Here is an 11455-nt window from a genome sequence, read left to right as displayed (position 1 = left end):
ACAAGGGTAGCAGGTGTAACCATTTTATTTCTGATTGAAACCCATAACATGGTAAGTATGTCTCACCATTTAATCCTAATTTTATGACAATCTATTTCCAGTTTTCTAATCAAAAGAAATGCAAAAAAAGAGAGAGAAAATAATAAAAAATCAACGTGTGTTTTGTTTGTGTGTTTTGCATAGCATTAGCAGTATTTCAAAAAGATGTGGTTGGCTGGTTTCACGTGTCTGGGAGGAAGCACACGTCAGCCTCACACTCCCCAGTTGGTAGGTGTTGTATAATAGTGAACAGCTGGCTGGTGCGTGGGAATAGGCAGGTGACTAAATTGGGGAGTAGTTGTAATAAACAATTAGTTAATTAAAAAAAAGGTTTTATTTTATAAAGGTGTTACAGACAATCAGCAAGACAGCAAAATCTGAAATATTCAATTAATACCTACATGTTTTATATAATCTGAGTTGGACACAAATATACATCTATATACATCAACACGTTGTGGGTTTATTAAACTCAGTAGATCAATGGTGCATCCACGTGTATTCATTTCAGGCTAAAGTAACGTCAGTAAAGCAATTTACATCTCCGACATGATACAAGTGAGCATTTCAGAGTTAAGGATCTTACTCAAGGACTCGGCCATTGTAGCTTGGTGGGATTTGAAGTCATAACCAGCTGAGAAGTAGAGCAAAGCTTTCATTCTTGAGGCACTACATTGAGTTTGTTGTTTAGTGTTAATTGTTGAGCTGTAGTGAACCCAATTACAACTAGCACTGTTGTATAACATTAAAGGAATCTTGAATTGAGAGCTTACATGTCTATACAAGTATTACACAAATAACTGGTCAGTGGTTCAATTCCTTGTGTACAGAGTTCAGGCTTCCCTTACTCATGCATCAAATAATTTGGCCTTAGATCATCAGGAGAACTGCCATGCAGCCCAGTAATTCTAGATACCAATTCTAACTAAAGCTCTATACACTGTGCTATAAGTTAATTTAAGAGCTCATATTTCATACAAGAGAAAATGAAACACCTGTACATTTGTAAATAGTGTGATGGCTCTCTGTGGACTCATAAACGGTAATGAGATGAACTGGTAATGTTTGTGCAGGCTAATCACCTAATTGCGCTAAGTAATTCTCAGTGGAAAGGAGGAGGTTAATGAACCATTAAAGCACAGGGTCCTAATCCTTGTCCTGGAGAACCCCCTGTCCAGCATTTTTTAATATTTTGAACATCTACTGACACACCCCTCTAATGCATAGGTTCCCAAGTGTGGTGCTGGAAACCCCCCTCTGCTGTACATTTATGTTTTATTCCGCCTGCTCTAACACACCCGCTTGGTTGAATCAGGTATGTTAAAGCAGAAATGTCCATAACAGGGAGTTTTCAGGACCAGAGTTGGGAGCGTTTGCATTGGAAGGATATGTCTGTGGATGTCCAGGTGAGTAGCAGCTCTGTATTTACCCCCACACTGGGGTGAATGGAGCTGTCCATGGTGCTGAAACATTTTCAGTCAAAAATAAATGGCCCCTTTTCATGGTTACAAGTTTTCATACTACGCACAAAACTCCATGCTAGCATTCTACATTTTATCTATATGAAAATAGCATGCTCTTTGGGACATTTACTCAGTCTCTACCCATGTTCACCAAAGCAATGGGGCAAGTCATATTTAGATATTAACTTTTTTTTTCTTTTAATTAAGCATTTAAATAATGATGGACATGCAACACTTTTAAAAATGCTCGATCACAGTAAAAGAAAATGAAAACAACGATAACAACAGCAATCACTGGATAAAAAAATCATGATAATTACTTTCTATTCAGTTTCCAGTAGTGAAAAAAAATCCCATAATAATGCAAGCAAAAAATCCTTGTGATGTTCCTTTTATTGTGCTCACAGTAAAACAGATAGTATACAGACAGTAAAAAAGTAATAACCAACCCCCCCACCCCCCACCCCACACATACAAACTCATTAGCCTCCCTCCTCCCTTTAACACACCATAATTAGGAAATAACTTTGGTCCGATTTGATTGCTCTTCATTTGCTCCCTCCCCAACGAGTAGTGATTAAATTATGCATATAAATAAGCCACTTACTAATTAAACGAGCCAATGGGCGATTATTATTCAATTGTATGTAATTTCTCCTCATTTAAAAGGTAAATGAATGCTGAGTGTAGCAATACAGCATTCTTCTATAAAAGCCTATTAAAACTTGAGACCCTATCTGATTACTGTGCCTGTAATTGTGTTTGACTAACTTCAAATGTGTGTGTGTGTGTGTGTGTGTGTGTGTGTGTGTGTGTTTTAAAATTACCCTAACTGAGCAACACATCATGTAAAATGTCAGTCTTTTAAAGTAGATTATGTTTAATTTTTTAGAATGAATGTGTGTTGTGTAAAATGACAGGAAAAGGCAGTTTTTGTTGGGTGGGTAGTGAACAATGCTGTCCTCTAGAGGAGAGTGTAACACCCCCTTTGGAGAACGCAAAGGTACGAGATACAGCTGTTACACTGTAAATGTGCAACAGAACAACCGCTGCTTCAGGAAACTGCAAAATCTCCGAGGTTAAGTGTTCATGAAGATAATCAATGATTTCAATGCATAAATAAATAAATAAATAAATAAATAAATAAATAAACGACGGGGACTCCTCCATGGCGCAGCCTAGGAATAGCCTCGGGTCTTAAGTCAATCAGCACAAATCGCAATCAGCACAAATCTCTACGTGACCTGTAATCTGGTCAGAAGCCAAATATAGGCTAGTATAGGCTGAGCTAATAAGAGGCTGTGTGGATCCAGAACGTGTGGCTAGGTGCAGTATATGACATAAAGCAGTCTATTCCTGGCCCGTTGTAATGCCTGCGTCAAGGCGCTGATTTCTGCGTCAGACTCATGTTTGTCGCCTCCTGTCGCATCTCTCTTTCCTCCAGCTAAATTGGTCCGGCACTGACGACCAAACCTGGTGTTAATGAGCCCTTCCCCCACCTGCTCAGGACTCACCCAGCTGCTAAATATCGCTGTAGAGTCGAATATGAAGAGGCGCAGAGCCGAGCCACGGGTCTGGGGGGCTGTGTTTACGGAGTCAGAGGGAAGTTAAACGGGATTTGTTAAAAGGTTTGGAGCAAATGCACTGGAAGAAAGGTCCTGCCCTTTACCTTTGTACCGTTGCCACCCGACCCCCCACAGACACTTATTTTGTTTTTTAGCCTACATGTAACATATATTCAGCATTAACCGTGTCTAATCTATGGACTGGATTTGTCTTTGCAAAATAAAAACAAACAAGCAAACATATATTTGAAATAATGAAAGAAGTTTGTAATCACTCCCATAATAATAATAATAATAATAATAATAATAATAATAATAATAATAAATGTATGTGTGTGTATATATATATATATATATATATATATATATATATATATATATATATATATATATATATATATACCGAATCTATAAGATAGGGCTTAGATAGATAGATAGATAGATAGATATTTTACAGATCCCCAAAAAAGATGGAATATAAAACATCTGTCTAGCAATAAAACACCCAATATTTATTTATTTACTCACTCACTCACTCACTCACTCACTCACTCAAATGAAGTTGTCTCATAAGCAAAGGCCTATTGCAAGCTTCAAAGCGACTTAATGAATTGAGGATCGTGAAACGCATTATAAAACCACGCAGCAAACTCACTCTCCGGTGGGTATTTCCTATCTGTCACCCTTCCCCAAAACTTGATTGGTGGTTGTCATTGGCGACGCGGGCGATGACGTTTCTAATTCCAGAGCACGTGGGTGGCGATGAGCGGCGCTCCCATAAACAAAGACACATTGGCGCGGCGCGCTAGTCTGGAGCGGAGCACCGCGGACGCCTCGCTATTCTCCACCGTCTCGCCGGCTCTACTTCTAGCTCGTACTGGACATTTTCACACACGTATATACAAATACATATATGTTTTAGTCTTGTTTTTGTTTCTTGTTTTCTTTACACAAGACCAGCCTGAGAGTGTATGGATACGATGCAACTTTTCTGATGGTGCTTTAAAGGTATGTCATCGCTGTGTTGCATGCATTTTTCCTTCATCTCTTTGCTTTAATCTGCAGTGTAGATGAACGCGCGAAGTGTTGGATACGCTTTACAGAAATCTGTGGATAGTAGGTCGCGCTGAATGTAAACGCGAGAGGTGATGAGGATGCAGAGGTGTCATCGCGCAGACACGAGTGAGAGTGAGAGACACTTGCTCGAGTTTTACTGGTTTACTCTGAGCGTGCAACAAACTTGCCGCAACTTTACCAAATGTCCCAGTGCTGAATTTTCTTCAATTAACACCAAGTCTCCAGATAAAGCTTAGAATCTTGCATTTACTCGTACAGCATTTCTTTAAAGCCCAACAGGACATAGATGGACATTGAGAGTGCCATTTTAACATTCTTTGCGCGCAAAATACAAAACTTGACTTCTCTCTCAGACTGACCCACCACCTTCTTCTTCTGTCTGAATAACGCGTTATTAAGGCTGCAGTGTGAGTTTGGAGTTGGCTGAATGTCGTCAGTGCTGAATGGTGACAGGTGTTAACTTTCCACTCAAGTATGTTGGCATGGCTCATCTGAGTTAAAAAGTTGTGTTTTACATCAGGGAGGTGATTCCAGCAACCGGACTGCTTTTCTTGAACCCTGCTTTGTTATCTGAAGCTGACAGCATCGTGCGTTTTGAGTGGCGACCAGGAAGAGTCCCACGGCTGAAGGTACTGGACTCTGAAAAAAAAAACAGCAATGTTTTTGCTAAGAAATTGTTGAGGTTGTAAACTAAGAGAAAAACTGCAAAGTTGTATGAAATGACATTATGTGGAGTTGGATTTATTTAACCAAGTGTAGCATAATACTGTTTCTGATTACAGAATTAAAGTAATATACGGTTATGTGACATCTAAAGTTGAATCAAGGCTTGGTGTTTGTGTAGTCTGGCTGCACACTGTAAATGTGAACTTAATGCCAGAGATTTTGTTGTGCAGTAATAATAATAACAATATCTGCAACTTTTATGGTTGACCGTTCATTTTGTATATATATTTGTTTCCTTTTTACAATTATTTTGCAGCCATGCCCTGCGTTCAGGCTCAGTACGGCTCGTCGCCGCAGGGCGCGAGTCCCGCCTCGCAGAGCTACAGCTACCACACCAGCGGCGAATACAGCTGCGACTTCCTAACACCCGAGTTTGTAAAGTTCAGCATGGATCTGACCAACACCGAGATCACGGCCGCTACCACGTCTCTGCCCAGCTTTAGCACGTTTGTGGACAGCTACAACCCCGGCTACGATGTCAAACCTCCGCCGTGTCTGTACCAGGTGCCTCCTGCGCACACCTCCGAACAGCCCTCTATCAAAGTCGAGGATGTGCCCATGCACGGGTACCACCATCACCACCACCACCACCCACACCCTCATCAGCAGCAGCCGCAGGGTCACCTGGGCCCGCAGTCGGAGGATGTGATGGCGCACTCGGGCTCTGTTTATTTCAAGCCGTCTGCTTCACCACATGCGCCTGGCGGCGGCCCTAACTTCCAGGTGCAGCCGAGCCACGTGTGGGAGGACGCGAGCTCGCTGCACGCCTTCCACCAGAACTACGTGGCGGCCGCTTCGCACGCCATGGAGCAGCGCAAGAACCCTGTGTCGCGCCTCTCGCTCTTCTCCTTTAAGCAATCGCCCCCGGGGACGCCCGTGTCCAGCTGCCAGATGCGGTTCGACGGCCCGCTACATGTGGCTATGAGTCACGAGGGCCCAGGCGTGCACCGGGCCCTGGACGGCCAAAGCTTTGCTGTGCCAGGCGCTGTGCGGAAACAGGCGGGAGTCGCATTCCCGCATTCTCTACAGCTCGGCCACGGACACCAGCTCCTCGACGCGCAGATGCCGTCGCCACCATCCAGAGGTTCCCCGTCCAACGAGGGGATGTGCGCCGTGTGCGGGGATAACGCAGCGTGCCAGCATTACGGCGTGCGCACATGCGAGGGATGCAAAGGCTTCTTCAAGGTGAGTGCAGTTAAGTGGTCTTAATGATGGCGAATTTGACGGATGGGGCAGTAAATACCGGCCTAATCATTATCACTGTCCTTAGTGCTGCGGTGTAACTACTTCTATGACACCTGTTGACCTTTTTATTTCCTTTCTTAAGAAGTTTTTGTGCAAAAAGAAAAGTACAAAAAGTTCATAGTAGGATTTATTATTATTTTAGGTCGCAAATATGATGATGTCTTTGAACAGAAGAGAGCTGATGAACATAAGGAGAAGCCCAATATAGACCTGCTGTGCTTGATGAAGCAATCTTACATTTAATTAAACACTGTAAGACTTTACTCAACGCTGTATGTGTTGGCTCATTTGGTTCTCGTCATTTTGCTGTGTGTGCATATGATAAATCCCTGCTCCCTCGGTGATTATCATATTTGATCGGAGCGCTTTTAAAAGGAATATGTGCACAAGTTTTATTTGATAATAACAATAAGAAAGATTTATTTTCTCTCTCTCTCTCTCTCTCTTTTTTTTGAATCACTCCAGCGAACTGTGCAGAAGAATGCAAAATACGTGTGTTTGGCGAACAAAAACTGTCCTGTTGATAAGCGCCGGAGAAACAGGTGTCAGTACTGCCGCTTCCAAAAGTGCCTAGTTGTCGGGATGGTTAAAGAAGGTAAATATTTTTTATATGAATCTATATATATATATATATATATATATATATATATATATATATATATATATATATATAAACCACGGTAATTGACTGGTTGAGATGTTTATCAAAACTTTTCTTGTTTTGGCAAGTAAGCTTAGATTTATAAAAGTTTGTTTAGAAAGTATAATAATCTACAGTTGTGTTTGTGTCACCTTTATTAAGAATGAAACATATTTAGACTTAAAATGTTAAAAATGAAACATTTAGTACAAAAATGTTTTTTTTTTTTTTTATTTAATGATTCACAAGCGTGATAATGTTTTATGTATTTTTAAAATATATTAATTAATTATTATTATTATTTATTTATTTAATTTTTATTTTTTACAGTTGTTCGGACTGCCAGCCTGAAAGGCCGGAGAGGTCGTTTACCCTCCAAACCCAAAAGTCCACCGGATGCGGCACCTCCATCCCCTCCAGTCAGCCTCCTCAGTGCGCTGGTCAGAGCTCATGTGGACTCCAACCCCAACATGTCCAACCTGGACTACTCGAGGGTGAATCTCAGCTTTATTGTCTATTCAGCAACAATACATACAAGAGTGTATAACACAACCACTTACAGTAATGAATTCATGCAGTGTTAAGTTCATTTGTGCCCAAGAATTTTGTGGGTGTTACTCCAACATTGCAAAAGTTAATCAAACCCGATGCCTTGTTTGAACATTGTGCTGTGTGATTTCAAAGCGTGTGCAAGGCAAAATAAGGCTTCAGTTGGAACTTAAGTTTAGATTCGATTTAGATTTAAAAAGTCGTATGCTCCTGAAATATTTCTGAATTGTTTGGTCAGTATCAGGAGCTAAATGTCGGGTATTATAAACTTTATGAAAACCCTTCGAGGAGGCTGCATGTTTACTCATTAATACAGGTTCAATAAAACAGCTTCAGACACGAATTAAATTACCCGAAGAAGCAAAATGGCATGCCTATTGCTCTTCCTAGTAAAAGGACTCCAGCGATTTCACAGCTGATATATTTTAGAAGAGATGCTCGTTAAGCCGCCACGTTGTTTGAAATTGAAATTGCCTTCGCAGTTCCACGCGGGTCCGGATTACCAGCTGACCGGAGACGACACGCAGCATGTGCAGCAGTTTTACGACCTGCTCACGGGATCGATGGAGATCATCCGCGGCTGGGCCGAGAAGATCCCGGGCTTCACCGAGCTGTCCAAACAGGACCAGGACCTGCTCTTCGAGTCCGCCTTTCTCGAGCTCTTCGTTCTGCGCCTCGCCTACAGGTATAATAAATAAAAAATATTAAAATAAATAAATAAATAAATAAATAATAATAATAATAATAATAATAATAATAATAATAATGATGATGATCTGTGTTCCAAAAATGCACATGAACAAAATTATAAGAGGCTAAGTGAAACAAAATCAACATATTTCTAGTTTAATAATAATAATAATAATAATAATAATAATAATAATAATAATAATAATGATGATGATGATGATGTCGTCCATGATTTTTGATAATAGTAAGAACTTATCTGACACTTTTTATATGTGTTGCCACTGAATTTTCTAAGAAAGAAAAAGTAATTTGACCAAATTAATTTTCAAAAAGCAAAAAATTAAGTTAGTCCAAAATAGCACAATGAGTAGCATTAAAGGGTACTAAAGGTACACTATCAGAAAAGGGGGCACTAAAAAGTACCTTTCCTTGTCGCTGTAGTGGTACCTTTATCATTTTACCATTCAGTTTGTATCCTTAACGCGGAATTGTGAATATAGGCTATTGTACATTTAAAAATGATCTTTACCTTTCTAGGTAAAAGATATATAGTACGGTACAAAAGGTGCACACTTGAGAGTACCAGCGACAAGCACTGGTACAGTTTAGTATCCACAGAATCTGGTTCTCTTATGAAAGGACATTTATTTATTGCACTCATTTCAGGGAGCTGGTGTTCAGTGTGCTGCTCCTCGCGCTGTAATGCGGATGAGAAACTCAGTTCAGTGTGGTAATGATTCTCTCAGGTCCAACCCGATGGAAGGGAAGCTGATTTTCTGTAACGGCGTGGTGATGCACCGGCTGCAGTGTGTGCGTGGTTTCGGCGAGTGGATCGACGCCATCGTGGAGTTCTCCTCTAGCCTGCAGAGCATGAACGTGGACATCTCGGCCTTCTCCTGCATCGCCGCGCTCGCCATGGTCACAGGTGCGGGGATATGTACCCAAAACCTTCTTCACGCAAACCCCTGTCGCTTGGTTTTATTTATTTATGTATATATGTATGTATGTATGTATGTATGTATGTATGTATGTATTTTTAAGGATAACACATGGGGCGCACATGCAGTAGTGACTTTTAATGAAGTTTAATGGGTTTACTTCAAATTTCGGGACGATGTTTGATCATTATTCACAGCAGCCATTACTTTATTTCTAGGTGTAGCCCATCTGTTAAAAACAGGTCCCTGGTTCGAGTTCAGCGTACTGTCGTGGGTTCCCTCCAACCTCCCCAAAACATACATGGTGGAGGACTGGCTATTATAAATTACCCTCGGATGTGTGTGCGTGTATGTGTGAGTGTGTGACTGCGTGTGTGCATGGTGCCCTGCGATGGACTGGCATCCCATCCCTAAATTGTATTCCCGACTCGCGCTCAGTGTTCCACCAGGACATTGACAGATTAACGTAGTTACTGATGATGAATGAATGTATGAACCAATTTGCCACATCCAAACAAAATATCGTTTTTGGAGTTCATCAAAAATAAATAAAATAATAACAATACAAACACAGGAAAGAAAACATATACACACTAACCCCGCCCCAGACCCTACTTGGCAACTTAAAAAAAAAAAAAAAAAAAAAAAATATATATATATATATATATATATATATATATATATATATATATATATATATATATATATATATATATATATTTTCAACGGGTGTGTTTACAATGCAAACTCCTTACGCGCATCTCAGTTAATCATTTCTCACGCGCTAATCTGTTTCCATTGCATGCTTTTGCAGAGAGACATGGGCTTAAGGAGCCGAAGAAAGTGGAGGAGCTCCAAAACAAGATAGTGAACTGTCTGAAGGACCAGGTGGCGTTTAACGGCGCTGCTCTTAACCGCCCGAACTACCTGTCCAAGCTGCTGGGGAAGCTGCCAGAGCTGCGCACTCTGTGCACACAGGGCCTGCAGCGCATCTTCTACCTAAAACTGGAAGACCTGGTGCCTCCTCCAGCAATAATCGACAAACTGTTCCTCGATACGCTGCCCTTTTAAAACAAAACAACAACAACAACAACAAAGAAAGAAAGACTTTTTTCCCCCTCAAAAAGACCTCAATGAACTTCCATAGACTCCTTTTAAGAGTCAGAAAGCTACTGAAGTTTTTTTTATTATTGTTATTGTTATTATTATAATAATTATTTTCATTTCACAAATCAAGGACCATGTTGGAATTCATAAGGAACACACACACACACACACACACACACACACACACACACACACACACACATTACACTTTTTTTATTTCAACCCTCTTTGCAATTTTATGCCATTATATTAAACGACCCATAAGGATAAAGAGAGAGGGCTCAGTTCTGAAGTTACTCTTGAACTGCTGTTAAAGAAATAAATCTAAAAAAAAAAATACTCTGTTTATTGACTCCAAAACATTTTTCAATCATTGGAAAACGCACATTAAATGTATTATAATCGTATTATACTTACACACACAATAGATTCATGTCACCGAAGTGTATAAAGAGGACACATTATTTTCTTTCTTTCATTCTTTCTTTCTATCTTTCTTTCTTTCTTTTTTCCTTGATTTCTTTTTCTTTCTTTCGTAATATAACTTGTGCCTGTCTATTTCTGTCAGAATCAGAGAGGAAGCCACGCATGTTGTAGAGGACTATAGGCACTTGCTATCGAGGTGATGCTGTCTATATAAAACATGATTATTAATATTATTATTACGGACACTATGTAGTCTGCTAGATTTTATTTAAAAAAAAAAAATGAAAAAAAGAAAAAAAGAGAGAGAAAGAGACAGAAAATTCGTAGTACTTGGACAACTTTTATGTATAGAACATGTGGAGGAGGAGAAGGAAAAAAAAAAGAATATTTAATCTGTATATAGGTAAAGAAAAAAAAAAATCAGAAAGGACCCATAGTGTTTGTAAGACTGTCAGCCATTCCTTGTTTGTATGTGTTGTATGTATTGTTGCTGTTTAATATAAATGTTTATATATTTATGATTTATGTTGCCAAGAGCTTAGAAGCATGGTGTAGTTTGGATGATTTCAGAAACATTCACATTGTCCTTGTTTTTATGTCAAATACGACTATGATTTCGTTTCCCATCTGAACAGTTGCGTCATATGTATATGTACATATATACATATATATATATTATATATATATATTCATATAGGTGTGTGCGGAGCATCACTGCCCTTTTCTATGGTGTAATTTCAATCCCAATCCGAATAAAACTCAACGCGGAAAGGAATATTTAATGTTTACAAATAAAACTTTTAAACATTTCTTTTCGTTCTCCAGGCACAGTTTTTCTCAAGGGCTTAGAAGAATAAACAGCGATTATTCATGCTTAAATACAGTTATTTAAAAAAAAAAAAAAAAAAAAAGGTTTTCATATATTAGGAGTACAGTGATCAAGTTAACCTTAAACAAATCAGATCACTGGACAGTTATATAAACAAACGG

The 11455-nt window shown here is 39.6% G+C and overlaps 1 protein-coding gene across 3 annotated transcripts; it reads left to right on the top strand.

The window, feature by feature from the left end:
* Positions 1 to 3727: 3727 nt before the first annotated feature.
* nr4a2a (nuclear receptor subfamily 4, group A, member 2a) lies at positions 3728 to 10099 on the top strand. 3 transcript variants are annotated; one of them, XM_053627448.1, is made up of 8 exons: positions 3728 to 4075; positions 4665 to 4773; positions 5127 to 6055; positions 6581 to 6710; positions 7086 to 7249; positions 7787 to 7989; positions 8741 to 8919; positions 9747 to 10099. In XM_053627448.1, the coding sequence occupies exons 3-8, from the start codon at positions 5129 to 5131 to the stop codon at positions 10001 to 10003; spliced, it is 1860 nt and encodes a 619-aa protein (XP_053483423.1). In that variant the 5' UTR covers positions 3728 to 4075; positions 4665 to 4773; positions 5127 to 5128; the 3' UTR covers positions 10004 to 10099. The 3 variants fall into 3 exon arrangements, with proteins under 3 accessions (XP_053483423.1, XP_053483424.1, XP_053483425.1); XM_053627449.1 differs by having other exon boundaries at positions 3728 to 4773; XM_053627450.1 differs by lacking the exons at positions 3728 to 4075; positions 4665 to 4773 and having other exon boundaries at positions 4929 to 6055.
* The last annotated feature ends 1356 nt before the right edge of the window (positions 10100 to 11455 follow it).

The sequence above is a fragment of the Ictalurus furcatus genome, chromosome 6 (genome assembly GCF_023375685.1).
Source record: "Ictalurus furcatus strain D&B chromosome 6, Billie_1.0, whole genome shotgun sequence".
NCBI lineage: Eukaryota > Metazoa > Chordata > Actinopteri > Siluriformes > Ictaluridae > Ictalurus > Ictalurus furcatus.
This window is presented reverse-complemented; position numbering and strand designations above follow the sequence as displayed.